This window comes from Mugil cephalus, chromosome 3 (assembly GCF_022458985.1).
Source record: "Mugil cephalus isolate CIBA_MC_2020 chromosome 3, CIBA_Mcephalus_1.1, whole genome shotgun sequence".
Taxonomy (NCBI): Eukaryota; Metazoa; Chordata; class Actinopteri; order Mugiliformes; family Mugilidae; genus Mugil; species Mugil cephalus.
This window is the reverse complement of record NC_061772.1, coordinates 22,365,806-22,393,751: the sequence shown is the minus strand read 5'-3', so window position 1 is coordinate 22,393,751 and position 27,946 is coordinate 22,365,806. Positions and strand designations below refer to the sequence as shown.

At 42.3% G+C, this 27,946-nt stretch overlaps 2 protein-coding genes across 3 annotated transcripts in view; both read left to right on the top strand.

Moving 5' to 3' along the window:
• LOC125005264 (E3 SUMO-protein ligase PIAS1-like) overlaps positions 1-24,077 on the top strand; it is a 56,831-nt gene extending 32,754 nt beyond the window's left edge. For both annotated transcript variants that reach the window (XM_047580461.1, XM_047580460.1), the window contains 11 exons: positions 10,975-11,059; positions 11,169-11,307; positions 11,418-11,552; positions 13,134-13,239; positions 14,239-14,312; positions 14,643-14,803; positions 15,240-15,376; positions 15,696-15,924; positions 16,526-16,665; positions 17,007-17,047; positions 18,340-24,077. In XM_047580461.1, the coding sequence (XP_047436417.1) occupies positions 10,975-11,059; positions 11,169-11,307; positions 11,418-11,552; positions 13,134-13,239; positions 14,239-14,312; positions 14,643-14,803; positions 15,240-15,376; positions 15,696-15,924; positions 16,526-16,665; positions 17,007-17,047; positions 18,340-18,690 (1,598 nt within the window). In that variant the 3' untranslated portion in view covers positions 18,691-24,077. The remainder of the gene's footprint in view (positions 1-10,974; positions 11,060-11,168; positions 11,308-11,417; positions 11,553-13,133; positions 13,240-14,238; positions 14,313-14,642; positions 14,804-15,239; positions 15,377-15,695; positions 15,925-16,525; positions 16,666-17,006; positions 17,048-18,339) is intronic.
• A 522-nt stretch (positions 24,078-24,599) lies between these two features.
• rxfp3.3a1 (relaxin family peptide receptor 3.3a1) lies at positions 24,600-26,379 on the top strand. The gene has a single exon (XM_047580925.1). It carries the CDS (start codon positions 24,713-24,715, stop codon positions 25,697-25,699), a length of 987 nt encoding a protein of 328 aa, XP_047436881.1. The 5' UTR covers positions 24,600-24,712; the 3' UTR covers positions 25,700-26,379.
• Positions 26,380-27,946: the final 1,567 nt, after the last annotated feature.

The window sequence follows — 27,946 nt, the reverse complement described above, 5'->3', positions numbered from 1 at the left end:
AGCAACGGCTCAAAACACTTGAAAAATATCCCAAGGTGTTAACCCGGCCTCCAAACTCAAATGATGTCTACGGGATGAGCTGGGACAAACTTGATCAACAAAGGCCCCCCCAACTAACCCATGGGACCTAAATGCCCCCACTGCCAATGTCCACCATCCGTTCAGTCAGGCACAAAGAAGGTGGTTTTAATGTTATGGCTGATCATTAAATTACTAAGAATCACCAGAATAATTGACCACAACAATGGCACCCGTTTTGATAGCTGATGAAAGTTAAACATTTAATGGCTTCTGTTTCTTAAATGTGATGCGTTTATTTTCTTGAAGCGTGCGTTAAAGTAAACTGAATATATTTAGGTTTTATCAGACGTTAAACAGAAAGCTGGGAAGCGGACATGAGGTTTTTTTTTCTGTTTGTCCCAAACTAAATATATATATAAAAAAAAAAACTATGAAAGATTCAGTAATGAAATCATCTCCTGCAGATCCTGCAGCAGATGCAAACTATTTTTAGGTATTTATTTAAGCTGCAATAGGAGCAGCTCTGCTCTTTGACTCTTCCCCATAAATGCCCCCCTCCTCTCTACTGGACTTGTATTCCACTCATGTCGGCCGTTCCTCTTTCTTTTTGCAACTTTCTTTTTTTTTATTATTCCTTATGGCCGTCATTTATTTTCATGCACTTGATGTGTCCGTAGGTTTTAGTGTCTGTAATTTAATGAGCAGCGGTTCTTGATTTGTCTGAAACCTTCTCGGCTGCTTTCTGAAGTATGCAGCCGGGTTTGAGTTATACGTATTTCCAACGCAAATCACATCACAGCGAGTTAAGTTATGTGGGCAATTTTAAAAATAAATGTAAGATATGGGAAAGCATGCCCTCTCCGCCTTCAGAGGTCCACCCTGGCTCTGAAGTAACCAGACCAAACGCTAAAAAAACTCCTCAAGCTGAAGCAGAGTTTACGGCACCGCTAATAAGATTAAAACGTGACGGTTCTGGTTCACACATACATGTTGGAGACGGCCACCGATCAGCTGCTTGTACGACCGTCTTACAGCAGCTGAGGAACCAATGCGCTTGTTTGATTTCTCACATTAACCGGGTTTCTCGTGTGCATGTAAATGTGGTTATTATCTCCCCCCCCCCTGTCATTCCTCCCTCCCCCCTTTTCCTCCCGTGTCGTTTTGTACTCTCTCCTGGGTCTTATCAGTCTTGGGAATAAAGGTTAGTCGGCCCTCTCTGTTTAACTCCCGACAGCCTGAACCGGTCAATAGTCTGGGCTGCACCAGCTTCTCCTCCATTACCATGGCGACCTCACTGGTTACACTCGGGGTCTCATCTCCGTCATTGTCCGTCCTCCACAGAGAACCATGCCTCTGTACTCATTATGGGCACCATTGTGGTGCCCCATGCATTATACATGATTTAATCACCATATCTTCAGGAAAAGGATGCGAGCCCATTTGATGAGTATTTTCCTAGCATAATGGTTCGTTATATATGAGAGGATTGCAATGGAGTAAAAATTGATCAATAAAAATTGCCCACTTTCAAACATCCCGTCTTTCAAAGATTTTATTCTTGTACGCCGAAACTTGGGAAACTATCAGCGTTTCACACTCCCTCCCGGCAGAAGATCACAGTCATGTTTGCCTTTGGTGTATTCTCAAAGACCCAGTGGCCATTTGCATTGAACACATTAACTTCTTACATCAATTTCCAGCCATTTTTTGTGCAGTTAACGGGAAACGCTGAAATGCTAGTAGCCACTTGTGTTACAGAAGCGTGAATATAGACTTCATTGGTTCAGAAGCAGTCAGGTCTTCAGATTTTTTATAGTGAAACATCTGTAGGAAGAGATGCGTCTAATTGACGTTACCCTTCATTAGAAAAAAGTAACACAAGGTATATACTGCGAACACCTGTCTGAAGTCTGCTCTTTCTTTTTTCTTTCTTTTTTTGAGTTCCTCATGAGGAAACCCAAGGCTCTCTGAGCACATTTGAATTATGCAATACCTCCAGCGAATTCTGTGGTCTACCCCGAGGTCTCGTTCCTGCTGGCTTTGCCCAGTCGACTTCAAGGGGAAGCCCTCCCGCCCCGACCCCCCCATGGAGGAATCCTCACCAGATGCTCGAACCACCTCAGCTGCAGCCCTGTCAGATATAGCTGAAGGTTTCCAGAACCAAAAGCACACAGAATATTATGTTTTGATTGCTTACACTATTCTAGTCAGTCATAAAATCAATGCGGTCTAAGCACAGAAATCATCCAGGAACGAACTGAAGAAACCGAGCACAGCAACAACACGGCTTCAGAAAGTAGCATAAAAGCAGTGCACACGCACACACACACGCATGCACGCACTGACTTGGAAAGAGTAAATGCTCATTGGATTTGTTTCAAACCAGCATTAGAAAGTAATTGGGAAAAAAATACCAAAATAATCCCAGACCAGCTTAAATTTCGTTCACTCGTCCAACTCTGTTTTTACCCACAAAATAAAAATTTGGCAGCACTGCTCAGCTGGCCTCTTTAAGTCATTACCCAAGAACGTCTTCATAGATAAAGAGGATTGAAGCGTAGATCAGCTGATGGTTAACTGAATCTATGCCGAATGACTGACAGATCAGCCACAACATTAAAACCACTGTCAGGAGAAGTGATTAACACATCATCTTGTGACCATACAGTGTCCGGTTGGGAAGTTATTGGACTGGCATTCATGTGGATGTTACTTAAACATGTAGCGCCCATCTAGACCAGACCAAACACCCCCGCCCCATAGCAATGACAGCAGCCATCCCCAGCAGGACACACAAAAAACTATTTATGAACAACTCAAAAAAGTTTAGACCTGACCTCCAAATTCACTAGATCCCAAACTGATCCACAGAGACCCCTCCCCTCAACCCATGAGACACAACAACAACTATCTAACAACATCCTGTTGCTAGGCCCGTGTCCACTCTCTCATGAATCACAACTGTTTTGGAGGCACAATACACAATATTAGAAAGGTGGTCATAATGTTATGCCTGATTGGTGTGTGCACCAAGTAGTTACCTCTTTGTAGATAAGACAGCATTTATTTATCCCACTGGAAATATTGGAAAAATGACCGTGTCACAGTAGCGCAGAATTAGGTACGAAGATATACACAAGAAACAATAAAAGACAGTATCAAATTTGAAAGAATTTACCAAATATATAAAGAATATGCAACACTCAGCAAACAATTTGTTAAAAATATAAATTTCTAGGATCGGTGATCGTGGACACTGAGGTGGGGATGATTTGATTAGACTGATTCATCTACTGATAAGCCTTTTTTTTTTTAATATGTAGCTTCCTATAAATCCGTAATTATTTTGATGACTCTTAAGATGATAAAAAATGTGTCTTTAGTTCTGATTATTCTCTTCATTAGTAACATTAATGGAGTTATTTGCATAAGCAGCTCTACTCCATATATCACGTTGATTATAGCTGGGTATTATTCAGCTCTGGCGCCTCTCGAGGAGCCACAAAATGATCAAATAAATCGAAAGACAGTTTTAACCGTTCGTACGTTCCAGTGACTGAACGTATTTCTGATGTTTTTTTGATGTTCGTAATCTTCATGTGTAGCCAGGAGAAACACGACATCTTTTGTCCCTTCATTTGTTTGTGCATTCATCCGGCTGTGAGCTGCTTTTTCAACGCACACATTAGGCCGCTTTATATGTGTTTTACACAACTGTGAGCTGTGACACAATGAGTGCCAGGATAATTATTAATTTCAATAAAAACAGGGGTTGATTTATTATTATTATTTATTTTTTTTAACACTACAGTGTTTCCAGTATTTCCAAATTCATTCGTGACAGCACATTTCACAAACCCTGGAGGCTGCAGTCATTCTTTTACCTCCGAAAACTATTACAGAGCCAATGTATGAATCACACCAGCAAATATAAAGCACATTGTTCACAAAGCGTTCCTTTCCCCGCGTAGCGCCAGATGAAACCCCGGGTTTCCCTGTGAGATGGTTAAAATATATTGAATCCCACAAAAACTATTTTCATTAGAGCCTGGCACATGTTCTCCCTTTTCCCTCCAATGCAGTTTTTAGTTGGTGCCGTTGCCAGTGAGGCTGATCAAGCCTGTAATCTGTGCAGATAAGTATTATTAAGTGCTGTATTGTGGCTGTGGCCTTGAGGCGTTCAGATTTTTTATGTTTTTTTCCAGTTCTCTATTTTTTTTATATTTGTGGAATGTCTGTTTTCATTTTGATAAAGGTTGGTGGACAGAATCAGCATCAGGGAAGCAATCAAAGTAAAGAAAGTTAATAAACCAAACCAAACCGGCAAAAACAGGCCTTTGTTTAAAGGAGGCTGTCGTTACAGAGCCATGTTGTATCTGCATGACGCAGGCAGAAGCATAAATGCGACTTTAAACCACAGACTTTCATTGTTTCAGAACAAGTTATTCTTTGAAGGATTGTAAAATATCTACGAAGCGACATAACTCACGGTCGTTACCCTGTCGTAAACAAATTTACAGTCACTTTTGAAGTGATAAGTGTGAAGTCAGTGAAGAATTCCTAGAGGTCATCAAAAAAAAATTATCTTATCTACAAGTAGCTGGGCAACTTTTTACCCTTCTACTTGTGAGCAAATACGCGTCTCCTCAGCAGGAAATCAGTAAAGATACAATATCACACCCATTATCAGCTACATGCCGCATGTTATGGCAGCGATGTTCCCAAACCTCTACAGTAAAGAAACCGAACTCTGCGCTTAAGATCAAAACACAACCTGGGGTTTACCAGCTCGTACTCTGACCCTCGCATGATCCCGAGCAAAATCTTTATCTCACTGTAAACAACTCGGGCTTCTCACAGCAAACGAACGTCAACAAACGGAGCCCTGACGGCACTCGGCTATAAACACGCTACACAAAATGGCTTCCATCTCTCGGAAACCTATTAAACCGACATTATTTTCTTCTGTGTCCCGAGTCGATGCATCATCTTCTCCACCAGTCGCATGATTAGACAGAACCAAACCCTCGCATCTTTAAACATGTGTGGGTTTCCCAATTTAAACGATGGCAAACACAAGCAACGCAGCCATATGTTTGCCATAACGCCGTGTTTTTACAATGCACTGACTGGGTTGTGGCTCACGCTGCACAAAAAAAAAACCAAGCTATAAAGAGAAATTCTTATAGATTGGGAAAGAAAACAGGAACCTGTGGACATATGGGAATGCCTAAATGAGCCCTGTCAATATGTAACTCCATATAACACCCTTATGGAGCTAATAAAATGTTGTAAAACGACTGTTATTTGAGCGGGGTGGGGGGGGGGGGTTACAATTCTGGAAAAGTTTTTTAGTTGTGTTGTCGTGTGTGAGTGTAGGCGTATCATCCAGGTTCTTCTAGCATTTTAGTTTTGTGTTAGAGTGACACTGAAAGGATTTTTGTCTTTGTTCTGCCTGTGGAGTTTGCTGTATGATTGTGTTTGGGCACATATGTGTGTCTATCTTTGTGTGTGTGTGTGCCTGCGGTGTACCAAACAGACAAAAAGTAGCAAAGCCACTAACAAGTTAATAAACTCCAGCTGGGCTTTGTTGTGCAGAAGCCAGGCTATAGAGCTGAGCACATTCTCTGATGTGAGGTTCGCTCGTCTCCTCTTCAAGCCAGAAGCCAGCCCAGGACTTCCAGGTTTTCGCTTGCTGTATTTTCTCCTCGGTCAGTATTTTTAGGCTTTTCATACTTTACAGAGGATTCTTATAGAGGAGTGTGCATTGCAAGCTACAATCAAACGAGCTATAGGTGTAGGTGTAGGAGAAAATATAGAAAATACATCCATCCAGTATGCCAGTATCTTCAGAACATACGTAACACGACTTATGCTGAACTCTAATTCAACTTGTAATGTGAAGTCGCTTAAAGCATAGGTCCCCCTAGGGGATCCGCGGAGGTACTGCGAGGAAAATCTGTGGTTGATTTGACATTTTTATGTATATTTTTTTTTTATTTCCCACTCAAACACCCTACTGCAAATAAAACCAATGTATTATTCGAATAGCTTCTATCGAATGCAAAATGATGATAATAATGTATATTTATAAACAGCACTAGACCGAGTTTAATATAGAACACGTATAGTTGGTCCCTACTTAATCCCTCCATCAGTGTGGGGTTCCTTGGCCTGAAAAACGTTGAAGACCCCTGGCTTAAACAAAACTGTATGACTAATTTGTAAGACGACTGCAGACTGGCAGCTGTAAACCACCAAGGCTAACAGTTAGCAAGCTAACAACCAGGTAGTGCAAACAACTGAAGTTATATATTTGTATTTACTCTCACTTCACTTTAGTAATTTATTGAAACGGCAGCAAACATGTCACAACTCGTGAACTCAGACCTTAACAAATGTTCCCAGTTGTGAGATCTAAAATAGCAGAAAATGTACATTCACATGGACCTTTCTCATGACCCTGTCTAAATGCAGCCTCCACTATAAAATGACTTTCAACGTAAATATGCAGGATAAAGTTGTGTAACTCGGTTCTCTGGTTATGAGTACTAGGTTTATTCATTTTGGAGACTTTTTTATTTTTAAGGTTGATTTCACATTTGGAGCATTGAATCAGCTTGAAATGAACCATATTGTGTTTGACTCTTTGGTTCACTTTGTTATGACCTATGTGAACACAGCAATCACCCTCACCAAAACAATCGAGGCCATTTAGAGGATGTGGTCATGGTCTGGTGCTAAATAAACTGTTGGGCGGTTTGTTTGTGGTGAAAACATTAAGTACTAGCGGTGCTCTGCAAGTCTGAGCTAAAGGCCTCGCATAGCCGCTAGCTAGCTTTTCATCTGCAGTCCGTCATCTTCAATATGTATTTTCAAGTTGTTTTCTCAAAGTGCGTTCAGGTCTCTGCTGCTGCACTTTCCAGAACATTACTAAGACTGTGAGCAAATGCCAACACTTTCGCAGCTCTTTGTTAAACTGAATACTGATCTTTCTGTCACAAATAAACACACCAGTCCAAAACACACAACCTTCTTCCTGTATTTGGTTTCTGGCCTAAAAACCAAAGTGAACACGTCAGTCATGTCCTTTGCTACCTCCTTCTCAAATACATTAATCCAGTCACATATTTGCTGAAACACCCACAAAGACGATCGTCCTTATAATAACAGTTGTCTACTATTTCGCGTGCCTCATTTGTACCAGTGTGTGACCTTTATCAGCGACAACACGTGCACGACGAACTAGGGCTGCAGCTTGAGATTATTTTGTCGGGGTGCACAAATATCTGTATGCCGTTACACAAAGAAATGGCAGCAGAGTGTATATTTATAGTCGTCTTTGGTTAATTTCCTCCTCGGTGTAAACATCAAGCCATTGGAGGTAATTTACCCATCTGTCAGTGTTCCCACCATCTGCCTCACATACATTTCAAATGGCAAAGAACAATCCAGCATAAAAGATAGATAGATAGATAGATAGATAGATAGATAGATAGATAGATAGATAGATAGATAGATAGATAGATAGATAGATCCTCGTATGTATTTACTGTGATTGCGCTTGCATCTAAAAAATTAATGTCCCCGTGTCTTATTAATGTTCATATTCTAATAAGCGTCATTGAGCAAAAACAAGATTGCATGCAGCTCCAGAGATGTTCTTGGCAGTAATTACACTTCTGCTCATAACGTTGTTAATTTTATTCCCCCGTCTCAGTCAAGATTCGCAGCTCAGTTCTGTATGAGTTAAAGTGACGCGCTACTTAACTTTTGCTGGACAGCGACCTTTGTTGCCCAATAGGTCTTTACAGGAAAACAGTGCATTCATTTTAGATATGATTACCAGAAATATAAAAACTTGTGAAACAGCAACTATCCGCTTCTCCCTTTTTTTTTTTTTTTTCAAATGGATACCGACTGTAGATTAGTATTTAACTGACACGTATTGAAATGAGATCTAACCTTCTCGTCTGCCTCAACTTTTCAACTGTTTCTTTAAATGTCGTCGTGTAACGAACAGCGACCTGATAAGAACATGGCGGCGCTGTCCGGGTGAAGGGGACGTGGAAACGCTCCCGACGTCTTGTGTGTTCAAGAACAAATTAAACAAGCTAAAGTTGACTTCAAACAACATGCGTTCGCATCTTAAAATCGCTAGAGTTAAAGAAGCCACTGTGTAAAACGTGTCGTGTGTGTGTGTGTGGTCGTGGTAAAAAATTTAAGTGCGCGGGGCTACGAACAGAGAGGAAGACATCAATCCAAGCTCATTTCAACCCTTCTCATATCTCCCTTAACCACACACACAGTGAACCAGCAGAAACAAATCCACTGCCAGAGAAAGAGAGTGAGTTATAGAGTGATAGGAGAGGACAGAGTGAGAGAGCACTTTCTATTTATAACCTGTGTGCCCGGAGAGGAGGAAGACTGTTGTTCGAAAGTGAGTGTAGGATTTTGTTCTGCGGTGCTCAGGCTGCCGCTGAAAAGATGCCGGAACGGAGACGTACAATAAACACACAGCTTACAGATTATATACCATGTGGGTGGTAAGACGGGTCATTATTGGGGGGAAATTAATGGCTGTTTGAAAGGCTGATGGGAGGAAGAACGCGATTGGTCCAGTAATCATCCTCGGGAGCCGTAGACGTCGCCCCTCTCAGCCTCCGTACATGGGAAGAAATCACACGGATCCTCTGCCGGGGTCTAAAGCTGCCACTAAATGACAGGGCAACATTATTGTAAGTAATTAAAGTCACGATTTATGATCTCGCCCTCCCCCCTCACTTATACAGCCTTCGGGCTAAATAATATTTCCCCTGAGATTCAGCCGTTAAATATCACTCCGTTATTATATCAATAGTTAAAGTGAGGTGAAGTTACGTTTTAGCAGGCTTCACTTCCTGTCCTTCCTCTCAAAATTTTTTGTTACACACTTATTATTTACACTGGTCAGCCATAACATTACGACCACGGACAGGTGAAGAGAACACTGAGTAGCTCTTTATCAGGGTGTGGGATACACTGATATGACCTCCTTCCTAATATTGTGTAGGTCTCCCTTGTGCCCAGTCGTGACTCATCAGAGAATGGACATGAGACATTGGATGCTGTTAGTGGGGGGCCTTTGGGTCCTATGGGTTAAGGGGAGGGGCCTCTGTGGATCATCCCAGTTTGGGATCTAGTGAATTTGGAGGCCAGGTCAACACCTTGTACTGTTCTTCATGTTTTTTTGAGTTGTTCATCAACTGTTTTTTGTGTGTCATTGCTATGGGGTGGGGGTGTCTGGTCTGGTCTAGGTGGGTGGTACATGTATAAGTATCATCCACATGAATGAATGTCAGGTCCAAAAGTTTCCTAGTACAATCATAAGATGCTCAATGTTACCTACTTCACCTGTCACCGGTTTTAATGTTGTGGCTGATCGGTGAGTATTAGGCAGCAAGAGGACAATTCGTCCTCAAATTTGATCCTAGAAGCATCTTTGTGTGCCTTGCCTAAGGAATAGGATGCAGTATAGACCATAAAGGCAAGGTGGAAGAGGCAGCGTGATGCTTTGGCCAGTGTTTTGGTGGGAGTCTGGGTCCTGCTATTCATGTGGATGTTATTTTGACACTTAGTGCCTGCCTTGGTATTGTTGGAGACCATGCACACGATCCTGTTTCAGCAGCATAATACCCTCTGCCTCAAAGCAAATACGGTTCAGGAGCGGTTGGATGACCACAAGGAGTTCAAGGTGTTGACTTTGTCTCCAAATCCCCCCGGATCTCACTCAAATTGAGCATTTGTGCGATGTGCTGGGCAAACAAGTCAGACCTGTGGAGGCTTCACCTCTAAACTTACAGGACTTGAAGGGTCTGCTGTTCTCAACGGTATCACCCTGACACAGTCACACACCTTCTCCTTGTCCTTTTTTTTTTTTTTTCAAAACAGGAACAACCTAAAAAACATGAAAAATAGTCGCCCCCCAGCAACATCCTGTTGCCAGACAAAACAGGACATCCAGAAGGCCCGTGTCCATTCTCTGTTGTGTCACAACTATTTCACAAGGGAGACGTACACAGTATTAGTTAGGTAGTCGTAATGTTATACTTGATCGGTATATATTCTCAATAATACTTCAGAAACAAAACAGTCTTCTCCTGGTTTTTCATCTTGCCAAGTTTAGGAAAAGTCAAAGCAGAGGCTGGTTATAATTTAAACAGCTCAAACTGTGTGATATTTCTTTAAAAATGCACGAACTGTCATTCATCTAGAAGTATTTCCATCCCAAACGAATCGATTTTTTTGACGTTTCAGATCAAACAAACAAGATACTACATGTTAGCGAGTGAGATTAACGATGGCTGTAAAAATAGTTTTTTTTATCTCTGGACGGAGTCAGACTTGCCTCGGTTCGAGTTTATGTGCCAAGAGAAGCTTAACGCCTTTAGCGGAGAAGATTTCCACCCCTTTACCCTCAGGAATATACTTAAGCATAAGAGTTGAAGAGTTGAAACCGTTCCTTTAAATCGCACTTAGATTTCATGCTAACCTCCTACACAAATCCTGAAACTTTCTTGACTTTGCTGTCTCTTTAACGGAGGTTGGGTTAGTAGCACCAGTTATTTCCAGCACCTGTGGGTGGGCCTATAAATAGAGCACACGCATTTTCTCCTTCATCTTTATGTAGGTGTGAGGTCCAGGTGTTCTTTAGCGAGTCGTGTCGGCCTTACAAGGGCTCAGTTTGCTTTTGTTTATGAAGGAAATCTCTGCTGTACTCACATATCTTCATTATGTATTAAATTGAATGACGGGTTTTCAGCAATAAAATGTACGTTGTGCTGATTGGTTTCATTTGTAGTGGTTGGTTTTTCTGATTTCTTTTGTCACACGTGTGTTTTTTTTTTTTTTGTTGTTGTCCTCCCAGTGATTGAACCTTTCTCTCTGTCCCCTCTCTGTCTTCCCTCTCTGCAGCATCAGACAACAGCCAGCGGTTTCAGGAGACGTGTTTTGCTTTTGCATTAACGCCACAACAAGTCCAGCAGATCAGCAGCTCCATGTAAGATTAACACGGCTCTGTCGGTGCAGGATGCAACAGAAATGACCATGAATAATTTATGAGCGGCTTCGGCAGATGTGTGGTGATAAATCTGTTTCTGTCCTCAAAGGGACATCTCGGGGACCAAATGTGACTTCTCGGTTCAAGTTCAGCTGCGGTTTTGCCTGTCGGAGACGAGCTGTCCTCAGGAAGACCATTTCCCTCCCAATCTGTGTGTGAAAGTCAACGGGAAGCCATGCAATCTGCCGGTGAGAAGTTCTAAATCAGTCACCCAGCAGAACATCTCCCCTGTGTTCCTCCGCTGGCCTCGTCCACTTTGAAGCTTGATGTTGCTCTAATATCCACTTATATTTTCAAGGGTTACCTTCCTCCAACCAAAAACGGCGTCGAGCCCAAGCGGCCCAGCCGGCCCATCAACATTACCTCACTGGTCAGATTGTCCACCACAGTCCCCAATACTATCGTGGTGTCGTGGACCGCTGAGATCGGAAGGGTAAGAACCAAACCCCGAGAACTACTCAGTTCATAAGTTATTTTTTTTTTACTGGTATCAGTGGTTGCGTTTACCAATTTTACATTTTTTTCCCGTTTACATTTTTTTTCCCCCCCAGCAAGATTTACAGACAGATGCATCCTAAGGCAGCCCTGTGCAGCCCATACATTGCCCCTCCCCCACCGACAGAGTGCATGCAGCTGGGAGCTGGAAAATGCTTGTGCTCTCCCTCTTTTTACCCGTTTATTTTGTATGCATAAGAGCGTTTAATATTCTTTGAGTTCAATAAATGTTTTTGCTTAAATTGAGACTTGAGACACTGAGAAAAAACAGTATCGGTTCCCAATATCAGCTCATAAAAATCGGCACGTATCAGCCAGGCTGATTATATCAGTCGATCTCTGTTGTAGACATTTTTGACATTTTGCTTAGTAATTTGTTAATTGCTGGTCTCGCTTGCTGTTAAATGTACTGTTAATAAGGCCAGAGATTGTGTTGTGTTGACGCCACGTTCGTCCGATACATGAAAAAAGGCGGATGTCATGTCAGGTTTGTGAGTCAACCATTATCCTTTAAATATATATACAACCAATCCTAATTACACAATATAACACCAGTTAATCAGCCAATTTCATTATACATCCTCAGTTTTAAAGAACCTTTTTGATCATTCATCAATGGCAGCAGCAACCAAATACCAAACTGGAAGCATCAAAGCACAAACCACAAACTAATAACTTTTATATTCAACTATGGAACAAACCACAACTTCAGAGAAATCTCATTCTTGAAAAAACGATGCTGGCTGAAGGGCTTTAATGAAACCAGTTTGTTTGTTTTGGGTTAAAATCACAGTGGCCAAGAGAGCTCAACTTAACAAAACACATAAAAATAGACAAAACACAAGGACATTGGGGAAAAGTCGTCGTAAGTTTTGCAACTCATTAGCTGCAAATACCTTTGATACAACTGAATACGGAGACACAATGTGAGCAGTGCAAACTACAACAAAAACTGTTTCCAGAAATGGTTCCAAAAAAATCTGAATTCATTTTTTAGTTATTATTAAAGCAAACATATTAATGCAAACTGTGTATTTTGTCAGATTATTTGACTTGGCAGGCTAATAGTAAGAGAAAAGAATCATATAATCAGGATGTCAAACAAAAAATTAAAAAAAAACACACAAATTGTCAGAAAGCTATGAACAACAAGAAACGGCTCATCACTTTTTGATGTCCTTTGGGAACAATTTGTGTTGCTGCATTTCTGCGATGAGGACGTTATCTGAATATGCTTGTGTTTTCTCTGTGTGGACTTTCTTTTCTTAAGCTGCAGTGCGTTGAGCTTTCTCAGCCACAGTGAAATATAATCTCATTAGTTAAATTACTATATATAGAGGTGGGTGGAGCAGGATGCTGTTCTGCTGACGACCAATAGAGGGCAGTAAAACCAACAGAGGAAGACATTGTCAAAGTTGTTCCTCTGTTTCTGTACATTCACATAGCAAGTCATCTGAAAGACTTTGACTGGAAAATATCTTTGTGTTGGAGGTGAAATCATCTCTTTGTGTGTCCACAGAGTTACTCCATGGCAGTGTACTTGGTGAAGCAGCAGTCGTCCACCGTGCTGTTACAGAGACTACGGGCAAAAGGCATCAGGAACCCAGACCACTCCAGAGCACTCAGTAAGGAAACTTCTGTCTAATATGCTGCATTGAAAGGGCCCTTAATAATCTGACCTTCATTAATTTAATTTGTTGGAACCACATCTCTGGCTTCATGTTATTCCACCTAAACCATAGGTCTTCAACAGCAGGTCTGCAACCCCTAGTGGTCCACAGAGGTACTGCAAGGGGTCACAAAATCTTTGGTTGATTACACATTTTTTGTGTAAGCTGCAGTTTGCAACAGCATACATAGGGACAGAAAAGTAAAAGGAATGAAGAGTGGACTGTGTTAAAGATAAAAATAGATAAGAATAAAAAATATGCAAGTATTGGTATACATACAAAAAGTACTGAATTGCAAACATAATGATTATTGGGTATTGCACAGGTTTGTACACAGTACAGACTAAGTAGTGAATGGTGAGAGTGTTGAACCTTGAGGAGAAACGATACTGCACATATATCATTGCTCCTTCATTGTGGAGCCTGACAGCAGCAGGAAGGAAAGACCTTCGTTTGATTTCCCCCCACAAATTTAAATTTCTTTAAATACACATTAACATGAATGCAACATATTTTAGTGAAAAGATAAGGGATATTTTTAAATACTTTTGAACAGCACTAGGCTGAGTTTAATAAAATACACATATAGTAGGTTCACGTCTCCATCAGTTTGGGGTCCTTGGCCTGAAAAAGACCCCTGACCTAAACAATAACTTGAATGAGCCTGATGCAGTGATGTGTACAGACGTTAACCAGATTTCATATGGAGAGGAAACAACAGCTGCTTATCAGTGTCTGCTCCTTTATCAATTCAGCTCCGATATCATTGAGCCATTATGTTATTTTTTTTTGCAATATATTGTGTGCATTTCGTGATTCTGTTGCGAAATGTGTGTTGTTTTTTTTTGCTTTTATCCATCCAATCAGTAACTGCCAGGCGGCGAGAGAATCTCATGAATACAGTGAATATTGAATACATTTAAATATATTTGTGTTTTTACCTCTGTTTTGCAGTCAAAGAGAAGCTAACAGCAGACCCAGACAGCGAAATCGCCACGACCAGCCTCCGAGTGTCGCTTCTCTGCCCGGTAAACATGCTCCCTAAGGAACTTTGTGGTTTTAAGACAGTGTGCAGAGATTCAGTCATGCCAAAACATGCTCAGCCGTGCTTTTCTCTTTTTCCTCCTCCCCGTATGTGACTCAGCATGCCTTTATGCGTTTAAATCTCGGTTGTGCACACGATCCACCTGTCACCGCCTTGTCCTCTCAGCCCCTATCATGTGTCTTTTCCATGAGGGTTTGGCGTATACACAGTGTTTGTGTGTGTGTGTGTGTATATATATATATATATATATGTCCTCCATCCCCGCTGCGTGTCCTCTCCGTGCCCTGACTACATGCGTGTGCTCACTGTGCAGCTGGGGAAGATGCGGCTGATGATCCCGTGCCGGGCGCTGACATGCTCCCACCTGCAATGCTTCGACGCCACACTCTACATCCAGATGAACGAGAAGAAGCCCACCTGGGTTTGTCCCGTCTGCGACAAGAAGGCTCCGTACGAGCACCTCATCATCGACGGGTAGGTCGGCCCGAAAACCGCTTTCGGCACGTTTAGGAAACAAAGCGGAGAATGTTCAGACTTAACGCGAACAATAAGTGGCAGCCGTTTGGCAAAGATTCGGTCTGTTTCTAAAGGGAATAAAGCTGCACTAGTTTCCCATTCACTCATCTCAAAATCACGGAGGTTCACATGACATCTCTTCATGTGTGGCCTTTTGAGGAAAAATCTCTCCTCATGAGCATCATGCGTGGCAGAAAATGTGAGTGGGTCAGAAATGTGTCCAAAATGTGATTCAAACACTTCATCATTGTCAAAAGACCTTATTTATCTTAACCTTTCTCGTTTTCATTCACTTAATTTAAAAAGAAAGGTATTTTCCACCATGCTTTTTTATTGCTTTATTATTATTATTATTTTTAAATGACTACATGTGTATGTGTGTGTTTGCTGTCAGGCTTTTCGTGGAGATTTTGAACAGCTGCATGGACTGTGATGAGATCCAGTTTTCGGAGGATGGCAGCTGGGCCCCCATGAGGTCTAAGAAGGAAGTGCAGGAGGTCTCCTCTGCTTCCTACAACAACGGGCTGGATGGTGAGGCGGGTGTGGGAGGTAGGGGGTGTGGGAGGTAGGGTGGGTGGGTGGGTGGGTGGGTTTACATACGGACTGGGAATAATATAATTAGGATTAAAGAGATGCTAAGGAAAAGGCAGGGTGTGTATTTAATTCACCTCCTCCTTTGTTTATGCATTGTCAGTTTTAATTTGGCGAAGCATCAGTCATAATGCCTCTGTGTAAACTGCCTGTCTCCATAGAAACAAATGTACTCTGTCTCAAATAAGAGCATGGGAATGTGTATATTTTGTTTGCGGTCTGAAACACGTCAACACGAATCGTCTGTGCCGTTCTGCAGGATCCTGTCGGACGTCTGCAGGCTCAGACCAGCGGAGCTCCTCGTCGTCCAGCCACGGCGGCGGCGGCGGCGGCGGCGACGGCAAGAAAGTGGAAGTGATCGACTTGACACTGGACAGCTCCTCCGACGACGAAGGACAGGATTCTCCGCCACCTCCCCCGCTGCCTCCTCCAGTCAAACGGGCATGTCCTTCCATGTCCCCGACCTCACCACCCGTCATCAACAAAGGGTGAGACTCACAGCCCAGGAACTTTTACCTCGGCACAGTTTGGATTTCATTAAACGTGAAACGGAGGCTCTGTCCTGGCTGCTCCTCTGCCTGGTTGTGTGTGTATGAAGATGTTAAATGATGCATGGGTTTTTGCACTCGAACACGCAAGTATCTTTTGACATTTCACATCAGCGTTCACAGGATGTAGTGAAGTGTGCTGACCGAGAAACATTTGTGCCCGACGAGAGGTTTGACGCTCGAAAAGAAAAAAGAAAAAAAGATTAATCTCATGAACTTCGTGAGGACGGGATTAGGGTTCGGCCGGTCATTATCCCAGATACACATAAGGAAAAGGATTAGTTTATGTTCAGCGTTGTGTAGATTTGAATCCAGATTCCCTGAAACTGTAATAGCTGCATTTTCTGATAAATTAAAATTAATCAAGCGCTGCTTCATTTGACTTTAATGAATCCTGTGAGTTATTGTTCGGAGGTTTGTGTTTCGAGTTCAGTGGAGGAGACGGAACGCCTGCGACTCTGCCGCTAGATGTGACATGAAATAAAAGTCTAATTAGAATCAAAGCGGCTGCCTTACCTCTCCGCTTTATCTCTGCCTTCAGGGTGCTGAACCTGCACCATCAGGCCTCTCCTGTGAGCCGCACTCCGAGCATGCCAGCGATGGACACCAGCTACATCCCTCCAGTACCACCACTCATCCAAGACTACAGACCCTATTACCACGCGCCCAACGACCTGTCAGGTAACGACGCACACGTCTGTGTGTGACCAGGTGTTAAAATTTCACCTGGTGTGTTTTTATAGTTAGTTATAGTATTCGTTAAGTCCGAACAAGCACGTAAAGCAGAATGTGACGAAGCCACGTAGGTGTTGAGAAACTACAGAGACTTTTTTAATGGGTAAAACGAAAAGTTCAATAAGTTAAAGATTTTCGGAGAAATGAACTGGGCTGTTTTTAAAAGGTAAAATGCCTTTCTTTTCTTTTTTTCTTTTTTTTTAATAGGACTAACCTCATTATAATTTGCCTCTGGCTTTTATTAACCTTAAAACACAAAACTGACTTTTGTTGATTTTCATTTTCAGAGTTGAACTTCTTCTCTTTCCTTCAAGGCGACAATCATCAGGTACGTCCATCAGGGCAGTGCACTAATTGGGAACAGGCACCACACGAGCGTTGACTCTAAAATGTGCTTTTTGTGATTTGAAAAAAAAAAACAAAGAAAAACTTGTGGTAATATGAAATAATGATTATAACACTTTTTATTCGTGGGCGCCTTTCAGAGTCAGGTCACCTCAAAAAAAAACAAAACAAAACACAGCAAGTCATATAACATCATAAGAATAAAATATACGGTGCAATGAAAGTAAGTAGAAACGAGATCAAAGGGAAAGCGAGTCAAACGGGTGAAGGGTGCGATCCAAAGTGTTTAAGCTGGACAAACTCCATGGTGGTGGAGGTATGATGTAAACCAGTCGAGACAGGTGCCGGTAACGGAGACAAGCCGCTGACGCTGAGTATTCGCTCAAAAGAAGCTTCCTTGTTGCAGTAAGAACAAAAACGATGGAAGATCCCTCACGCAGAGTTCAGACACGACAAAACAACAAAACAACTAAAAAAAGGTCCTACGCATGGATAGCACCCGAGTTATGAGTTTAATACACAGAATAGTTTTTCTAAAACTTATTATACTGTTGTCTTTGATGCAGTCATTAGCCGGGTAGGTTCTGGGGCCATATTTCATGTCTCTACAGATGACATACATATTCATTACTCAATCAACCATGTTAACACAAAGGAGCGAACTCCAGGGTTGAAAAATGAAAAGCCAACTCACAAGTGTCAGCAACTGCAGTTGACAATGGCTCTGATACACCTCAAAGTTTACAACAGAAATAAACATGTTTACAGCCTGGTACAGAGAACAGTTTTAGTCTCTGTGTCTACTTTCCCCATGTAAAACCACTATAAGATGCAGTCACGGGCTGCTGACGTCTTTGTGGGAATCACCCGTCCACTCCTGCTCCCACTTTTAATTTTTTGATTTCGGGCTGTGTTAAGTGGAGTCAGCCACTGCCAACATGGCGTCTGCCGGTGCCTCCACATTAAGCTTCAAAGCCACCGTTTAGAAAACCAATGGGCGACTTCATGGAGGGTTCGTCCATCTTTCTATAGTCGGTGGTTGCCAGGGTGGTACATGTTTTCCAGCTGCACTCCAGCAGATTTTTAATGAAGTGCTACTTTGTGTTTTGCATCACTTTTATCTACTAATTGGGTGATTGCAACTCGATGAATTTATTCATTTGTTACAAAGAGAAGAGCGAACTGAACCCATGCGCTGCGGAGTTGTAGATGTCATGTTTACGAAATTCACTTTCTGCACGTTGACGCTCTCCGCACTCTTCTTCCACACTTCAGCATTACAACATGGTCATGGCGGCAGCGGCGGCGGCCTCGGCCTCGGAAGACCACGAGCTGCTCCTCAACCGCTTCCTGCCCTACAGCGCCCCCTCCTCCGCCTCCCAGCTGTTTCTCGACCAGTCGGGGGCGTCCTCGGCCACCTCGCTGACCGCGCCGGCCAACGGGGCGAGCAACTCGGGCAGCAGCAGCAGCCTGGTGTCGTCCAGCAGCCTCCGCGACTCCCACTCCACGCACTCGTCCTCGCACTCGGCGCACGCGCACCCCGGGGTGGTGGCGAGCCGGAGCAGCGCGGAAGCGGCGGTGGCGGCGATTTACGGCGGGATACCCGACGTCATATCGTTGGACTGACCCAAGGGGAGACGGGACGACACTTTGGGCCCAACTACTAACCAGTAACGAACCCAATCACAAACTGACTGCAGGGTAAGGTTCTGATCCAGAAACCAGACTGGCCCCAAGTCACCAAAATGTTTCTAGAGTCAGAATAACGAGACTGCCTCAAGGAGAGCACTAATGATGCGAGCGGGCGACGGATGCTGAGGGTTCCCTTCACCAGGCTGACCTCACCGAGCGCAGGGGGGGGGGCAGCTGTGGACTTTGCGTTGGTAAACTGACTTCAGATCAGAAACCTGCCCGGCATGTGAACCCACATTACTGCTATACTGGTACCGACCTGGCACAAAAAGGGCAGAGATGCTACCTGAGCAAAGACACAAAGGAGGAACGTTTTTTTATACAAAAAAAAAAACGAGGAGTGGCACCGTGTACAGAGAACAAAATATATTTTCTTCTTTTACTTTTCTATGTCAAACTGGGACATTTTCAGTCTGGTGATCTGCTTCAGTCGCTGTTTGTAAGTGAAGGACTGAGACTTTTGTTTATTTTTATTTTTTTTTTCCCTGTCACACAAGCTTATACATATGCCTGTTGCCATGTGGTTATATTTATCTCTCCTGGTTAAGTGTTCCTTTTCCACAAAACTTCAGGTCTCCCTAACCCCCTTTTCTCCTTTTCTCTCGCTTTATTTCTCATTCCAGTGACGAGAAGTTTTCGATTTACAGTTCAGTTTTATTATGCTTTTAAATTATATATAATATTTAAACAGTTTCCTTTGACCTCCTCTGTTTTTTTTTTTGTTTTCGCTCTCTGATTTCAGGCTCCTCCGTGACTGTGCCGATATACAGCTTTTAGAATGAGACTATTTCTACCTGCCAATTTTGAGCAGGAAGTTTAGCTTTTATTTTATTTCTTTTGTTTTCTTTTTCTTTGCACAATGCCAAAAAATATCATACGGTACCTATGAAAAATGAACACAACAGTCAGAGTTGCATCTTTGGGCCACAGCGCGTGGTGGTTATTCACTTAAACTCTGTCCCTTTGTGTTTTGTCTTCGCAGTCGACTGTTAAGAAGGAATCACAGTGAAGGTCGAGCGGTTTTTGTAGCGGCGTCTCGGACCTTTTAAAAAGTCGCAGGCATCCGTAACACGCGACCAAGTTCAAGCAACTAGTGCCTGTCGACGCGCGTGTGTTGGGAAACCTCGTATTAATGTCTTAAATGGTCACCCCCCACCCTCTCTCTCTCTCTCTAATAGCGTTCAGAAAATTTGAGAATTTGACCCGCGATGGATACGTTTCACCATCTAGGGAGTTTTCTTTGGGAGACAGCGCTCGCTGTAAAGCATAGGATAGTGTAAGCAGGCGATTTAGTGCCACGGTTAAAAAGGCCACCTCGGCGTGCCAGCTTAGACCGGGCACGGAGCCAGATGATTTAAAAATACACGGCCTGTCTGGAACTAAAAAAAAAAAAAAAAAAAGAGATAGTCTTTGTGACGTAGACGTGTCAAAGCCATGTTTCAGGATGAGGAGGAGGGGTTCGCCCATGAATGTATTGTACAATTTTTTAAGACTTGTGGTCTTTGCTTTTACTAACAGATCCCTGTTGCGATCTAGTCACATTGCTGGTGAGACGCAGTCGACCTGGTCCCCCTTCCTGCCTGCTCAGTCAGCCCTCCTGCCCGACCCCCCCTCCCCCCACCCTGGCTCCACGTTTACGTCCTTGAAACTTTCCCAGCGTCCCCTGTTATCAGTCTCTCTTCAGTGCACCACTTCCAGATGTCAGGGACAGACAGCTCACTTCAGAGCTTAATTATCCCCACCAGGATGAGATAATTACTTCTGACAGGAACCCCCGTCATCTCGCATCCCCTATCCCGTTCCTCGACAACTAAGTGGGAGACGGTAGACGACCCTGAATAACCCCACCCACCCCTCCTCCCAGCCCTCTCTACTCTCTCTCTACTCTCTCTATGCTTTTCACATTTTCAACTTTACTTCCCGTTCTTCTCCTGGGAACCAAGCCCGCCTCTCGAAACCGACTCGTGTTCATTTGCTGAACAAGTCTCGTGTATTTCCTGTGTTGTGCAGTATTTTATTTATTTTGTATTCTTAATTCTATATATATTATATTTTTACAAATTGTTTAGGTGTCCACGACTGCGAGTGTGAGTCACTCTCACTCGGGGAGCTGTTGGGAGTTGATTTTATTTAATGTGCGTTTTTTTTTTTTTTTTTTTTTTGTTATTCTTTTTGCAAGCAGCAGCGCGACCTCTCGGAGTTTGGCTAATCGTCATGGAAACCGTTGCATTGAAAACCGGAGCGGACACTTTATAATAAGGGCACAAAAGCGCACGCTTGAGTAAAACGTGCATGAGTCACAGTGGTTTACCCTGAAGGATGAGTTCGGGATGTTGTGAGTTCCTGTTGGTCACATTGGAAGATGATCAAGTTACTTTAGAGTTTTTCATATTTTGAGTCGTATTTTAATTTGAATGCCGCCTTATTAACTGGGGGTAAAATTACATGGAAAAAGAGCAGCACTGATTATAATATCAGGTTGTTTTTTTTTATCAAGACCAGCTTTCAATACTACAAATTGGTTACTCTGAAAATTAACGCGGACACTCGAACCTCCCCAAGGACACACGCACATGTGCATAAAACCACAATGAAGAGGAGACCTGTGAGAAAACAAGAAAGGCGACACTGTGACTCAGTTCACGAAAAATGACACTTTCATCTGCCCCTCTTGTCTTTAAAGCCTTAACGATTTCTGTCGTTAATTATTTATTCAGTATTTTATGTAAAAAAATATTACACATAAAGCCACTGTGGCACTGCTTCCCAAATACCCAGCATATAAGTGAATTATTTCTATTCAACATACGCGCATAATTGACAGTACACTTTAATAATTACCTGCTGTCAGATACACGACCCTGCTTTCTAATCTTTAAATTGAAATTTATTGCACACGGTGGACGTGGTTCCCTGAGGGTGAATCATAGCCACGTCGTCCAAATGTGACTGAAACTTTCTGTCCAGATATTTGCAGAACTAATCAGGTGTAAATATTTGCATGCTTCATTGCTAAACTAGACCTGCTGAACACCAGCGTGTTAGCATCCCGGTGTTTTTCCCCAGCACAGACTCACAGATCTGCTCACAGGCCTGCAAAGATTCTTAAAGGCTCCAATTATGTGTGAACCACATACGATCACATAATCTTTTAATTTATCCCATCAGTGGGAAACTTTGCCATGTCATAAAACTTTAAATAAAAACATTAATAGCTATTTAAATAGACGACCAGACAGCACAGTAGCCAAAGCACGCACAGGGAAAAGGAAGGCAAAAAATTAAAAGTAGCCTACTGAATTCAAATATTCTGTTACTTGTTAATTAAGAAAAAAAAAACAGAAAGTAAACACCAAAGAAGAAAAAAATACCTAATACATAAGAATGTATATAAAATCACATTAATACAAGGGATTTACATGCTAACTTGTAAAAACAAACCTAGAAATGCGCAAAATCTTAATATCGCAATAAAAATGTGGTAATGGAAACATTTCAAAAAACCTCTCAAATATCACTAAAATATTTTTACGCTGTCATGTGGTGGTTTTTGTTTTTTCAGACTTATCGATATAAAACTTTATCGCAAAAGTGCATCGGAAACACCTTTTTCTACAGTTCCCCGTCACTGACATCACTGGAGGTGACACATGGGGTCATGTGACCAGTTCGTTTTGAAGTCCATCTTCCTCACAGTGAAGTCTCGCATGACGAGAATTTTAGAGAATTATGGGATATGTCAAGACGAGACTTTAGGAGAGATCATTCAAAATGCACGTACAAAGCGTACTTAATCGAAATGTCAGAAATATCACTTTTATTTTGCAGAACAGTTTTGTATGTCTGTCTAGAAAAGTTCTGCTATCCAAGAGTCTCATCAAATCAAATGAAGAGTTGTAGGCTGAAGGCTGCTCTTTTAGTTCTGTCCAAAGGAAGAAAAAAAAATCTATTACTCTTTTCCAGTCGAGCGAATCATCCTTCATCTTAAACCAAATCAAATAACCCATTGGATTATTTACAAACTCGTGACCACAGAGTCTGCTTTTCTCAGGCTCAATTTCAATATTTTGCAGACACATGATTCTTTAACAGCGTTAACCTCATCACACAAACTCAGAGTTGATCATTTGTTAACGCTGAGCAACAGGAATGTGTTTGTACCTCTTTTTTACGAAGTGTCTGCCGTCTTGCTGTGCAGGGGAAGATGTTGATCCTTTACTCTCTGTTATGTTGGTTTGAATATTAATCACCAGTATTTGGATACTTGATAGAGACGGTCACAGTAACTGAATGAATCTGATCACAATTTAATTTATTTGAAACTTTTGTCCTCACGCTTGTCACGCAGAAGACTACGATGAAGTGAGTAAGCAGACCATGTTGAATGTGTTTCTGTTGAAGTGCTCTAATATACAGGGGTCTACGTGGGATTACCAAAAAAAACAACAACAACAACAAAAACAAACAAAAAAAAAAACAAGCCACATCCTCCTAACCTCGGTCAAACGTCCACTGCTCCCTCCTGTGGTTTGATTGGGGGCAAATGTTGTTCTCGAGTTGAGTTTTTCTTTGTTTTAATCCAGCAAATGGTTTATTTGATAGAAAATGTCATGTTGCATGCAGGGAAGAATAAGCACAGGGCTGCAGTCACTTCGGTCCTTCTGCGTTTTTTTTACAAAGGTGTAAACACTGCAAACAACTACAGTGAATGGATTAAGGCCACTCTTAACAATGGGCAACCTTCAACAAGCAGCTCAACTCTTTGGTTGCCATAATCCTATATAAAAGGGAAAGAAAATCAACAATATGTATATTACGTCTTTTGTGGAACCCTGAAAACTGAAAGTTCAGCTCCAAACGTGGGTGTTTCATGTCTGTTTGTATGCTTTTTGTGTGTCAGTTCAGAGCGAGAGAATAAAATAATTTATATATTTTCTAGAAAATGAAAGCTGTACTATTATTAAAAAAAAGAAACAAACAAAAAAAAAACAAAGACTGTGGCCAATAAGGAGTCTCACACAACTGAAACAAATCTCAAAGTCAGACTCGAGTCGACATCTGCACTCACTGCCTTAAAAACATTCACAGGTTCTGTTCCACGGCTCCAATCTGAGAAAAAAATAATAATTTTTAATAATAAAAAAACAAAAAGGCTTTTGGAGGAGGGGAAGGAGAAGACAGTGTACAGTAGACCCATGTCAGTTTGTACAAATATACCAAGTGAGAAAATATTTATTACCTGCATTGGAAGAAATTGTTTACTGATTGAATGTTACCTGTTTATGTAGAAAAGTTTAGATGTAATAAAATGCATTCTGCTACTTCCCTGTGTGTTTCCTCTTGTTTTAAAAGAAGTGCCGCGTCTCAGCAAGACGATGCAGTTTCATCCTGTTAGACTTTTAACTGATCACTGGGGGGCAGCAGAGAGTCGCTTTGAACAACTTTTTCCTTTGCTGTGACACAAAGTCATCCACGCTCTCTTTGTTGACGCCGGCTACTGTGTTCCAGTGTGCGACACAGGCGAGGCTTGATACGAAACGTGTTAATTATGGAGTAATTGCGAAATTATTGATTACATGTTTATTTTTGGATCAAAAGTGGTAGGGGAAGACGCGCGACCCGACGAGCTTCCGTTGCGCGCAAGACTGATGTGAGCATCAGACATGATTTGCGCCAATCAACACCTCAACCCTACCCAGGGCGTAAATGAATGAGGGGCGGAGGGTAAAGCGTTTTTTCTTTCTTCAGCGCAATGATGCCAGATCATTTTTGCGTACTGGTGAAGAGAGGAGGGGAGGTGACAGGAGGGAGGGGTGTTGACACACAGAAGAGTTGGGATGGGATTGCGCGGTGAGACCCTGCTGCGTTTGGACATGAAGGATTTTTTATCTTGCTCCAATATAAAGAGTACGCTGGCACCCGGGTTATTGTGAAGAGTCTGCGAGCTGCTGACACCATGAATGAAGAAAACGAGAGCGTTTGTGTGAACAGGTCACTGATGGAGCAGGACTTCTTCAGCAACCTGGAAGACATCGACGTGACAGCCGATGGGAGCCCGATACTGAGATTTCTCATTTGTCTCGTTTATTCTGTTGTCTGCGCTGCGGGTCTGATTGGAAACCTACTTGTCCTCTTCTTCATTAGGGTCAAACAAGAGAGGAGGAAGTCCAGGGTGAACTTCTTTGTGCTCAACTTGGCCGTGACGGACCTGCAGTTTGTCCTTACTCTGCCCTTCTGGGCCGTGGACACGGCGCTTGACTTCAGCTGGCCGTTTGGAGACGCCATGTGCAAAATCATCCTTTCTGTCACAGTCATGAACATGTACGCCAGCGTGTTTTTCCTCACTGCCATGAGCGTGACCCGCTACTGGTCAGTCGCCTCTGCTCTGAAGAACAGAACTGTCCAGAAGTCATGTTCCGCCAAATGGATCTGCGCAATCATTTGGACACTGGCAACTCTAGCGACTGCGCCGACGTCGATTTTCTCAACTGTCACCAACGTAACCGGAGAAAAGCTCTGTTTGCTGAGGTTTCCCGGTGGCCAGTATTGGTTAGCAGTTTATCACATACAGAAAATAACTGTGGGGTTCGTCCTGCCAATGTCCATCGTGTCCTTCAGCTACATAATGCTGTTGCGTTTCATCCACAACCGGAGTATGAAAACCAGCAACCCCAAACGGAGATCCCAAGTCACAAAATCTGTCACCATCGTCGTATTGTCATTCTTCCTTTGCTGGATGCCAAACCACGCCATCACCTTTTGGAGCGTGTTGGTCAAACTGAACGCTGCGAACTGGGACAGAGCTTATTACATTGTCCACACATACGTGTTCCCGCTGACCGTGTGTCTGGCGCACACTAACAGCTGCCTGAACCCAATCATTTACTGCCTCATGAGGAAAGAGTTCAGGGACAAACTGAGAGGTCTGATACACAGAGGATAGTGTTTGTAGAACTTGGACAATTTTGTGTCAGAGCGCGAAATACATGGACAAAAAAAAAAAAAAAAAAACAACCAAGACGCACGAAACGACATAAAACCATCCAGAGAGGAGATCTTTCAGAAAGACAGACAAGCAACATGGTCACTAGATTCTGCACGTAAAAAAAAATGTCTCACTTTCATCGGTGTAACGTCGCTAATTTCCCTTATGCTACAACCATCGACTGTTTAGGGCGCACACAAGTAGAAACTTAATGTAAACGTGTTACACATGAGATGAACGTGGCACAGCTTATGTGAGGCATGTTTTATGTGAGGCATTTCTGTTCCACAGCCCGTGCGTAATTGCGCACGACATTGACCGTTGGTGTGCTCGCGTTATTACTGAACTGGTGAACCGTGGCTAAACGCTTTCTACATCAGTCTGTGACTTTCATACGAAATAAAATAACCAGTGTACGATACGTGTAATCATAGGAATTCATATCATCATTTTCTGAAGCGAGGAATGTTGGAAATCATGTTTCGAAAACAGGTTATTGTCTCCGGAGTGTCAAAGTCAGTTATTAGGACGTAAGAAAAAAACAAAGACACCATAATGAATCGAATGCTATTGCTGTAAAAATAAAGAGCTGTATCTACGTCGCGTAACAATAAAAAAATAAAATAAATTGAAGTTGCCACATGAGTCTGTTGTCTTCATGAATAAAAACGGTTCGTCCCAAAAAAGCTCAGATTTGCAGGTGTTAACAGGTTGTGATTGGCTGAACTGAATAAGAGTTAATACAACACTCACCTGCCAGTTCATTGGGTACATCAGTGAAAACGAAGTTATTCTAAAGTCCCGCACATCATGGTATCTTTAAGAAGGTTATTTGTTTTTGGTTTAGGAGGCTGTGGTTTGTTGTGCTATTGTGACTGTATTGTGTTGTACTGACATATGTTTATTTTATTTAGTCAGTGGGCTAGGCTTAATAACAGGAACATTTTTGTATTTAAGTAATTCCAGTTTAACATTACCACAGACCCAATGTTCAGTGTTAATTTAACTGTATGATCTTTTTGGAGGTTGCAGTTTATGTACTGTTGAACTGAATTAAATGGGATTTCTAAAACTGTAAGAACCTGTGTCCCAACCAACCACAGTCTCCAACATGAAAACATAGTCGAATAAACAGCTCATTCACTTAATTTTTGCACCATAACCTTCATTTAACTATACTTTAGTACAGGACTGTTATATGAGAGAGCACCTTTTTTTCCCACTCGTGTACCTAATGAACTGGCAAGTGAGTGAATAATAAAAGCAGAGATGCGTCTGCCTCCGAGGAGTCTAACTGTTGAATGACGTGCAGACTGAAGCTGATGGATTAAACTTTCAGTGACGCGTGACAAACAGACTTCATAATGGATTTTGGTGCTCGGCACTGAAATCTTCCCAGTGTAACCCACCAGGGCACAGTGGCTGCATGCACAGCCCGTACACATGCGTGTCGGCCTTGCTGAATGAAAGGTGAAGCAGAAGTGCACGTGCACCCAAGTCTCATGTGAACCCAGGCTAAGCGTCCGTATCACAAACAAGGCTCTGCTTTTATACGACGAGTGATGCCCCGTGGATAGAGCTGAACGGAATAGAAAATGTTAAGATGTTAAACTGAGCAGAACGCAGGGGGACCAGTTTCTAACATTTTCTACTCTTCACTGAGCTTACTTTCCCAAAAGTCTTCTCACACAAATCTAATAACTGACTGATGTTTTTCTGCAGTCAATATTCCCTCAAATAAAGCTCGAATTCAACAAATCTCTGCTAAGAAGAAATAAAAACTCACCAGCTTCCATCTGAAGTCATCACATGAATCACTGCTGCCTTTCTTCATTCATTCATTCATTCTTCAATGCACTTATCCCACTGGATAATTCTGTATTTCATGCAATAATATTGCACATGCTTTGTTACCCAATAATGACGAATAATGCTTCGATAGGGTGTTAGTCTTCTTTTTCCATTTTTTGAATAAATTAATTCCAAGTCGCACAAAATGAGGAGAGGAAGGTGTGAAACCTTGAAATTACACACTGTTTTCCCCCCTTCTATGCTTTTGTGGAAGACACCGTTATGTAAATTGGCTTTGTGTGTGTGTTTTCTGAGCTTTTATCATTATTCAAGACATTTAATCAGCCGCTGGCTTTGACACTTTCCTCAGATGAATAATTCACCTTCTCACACCAGTCAAATTCAGAGCATTAA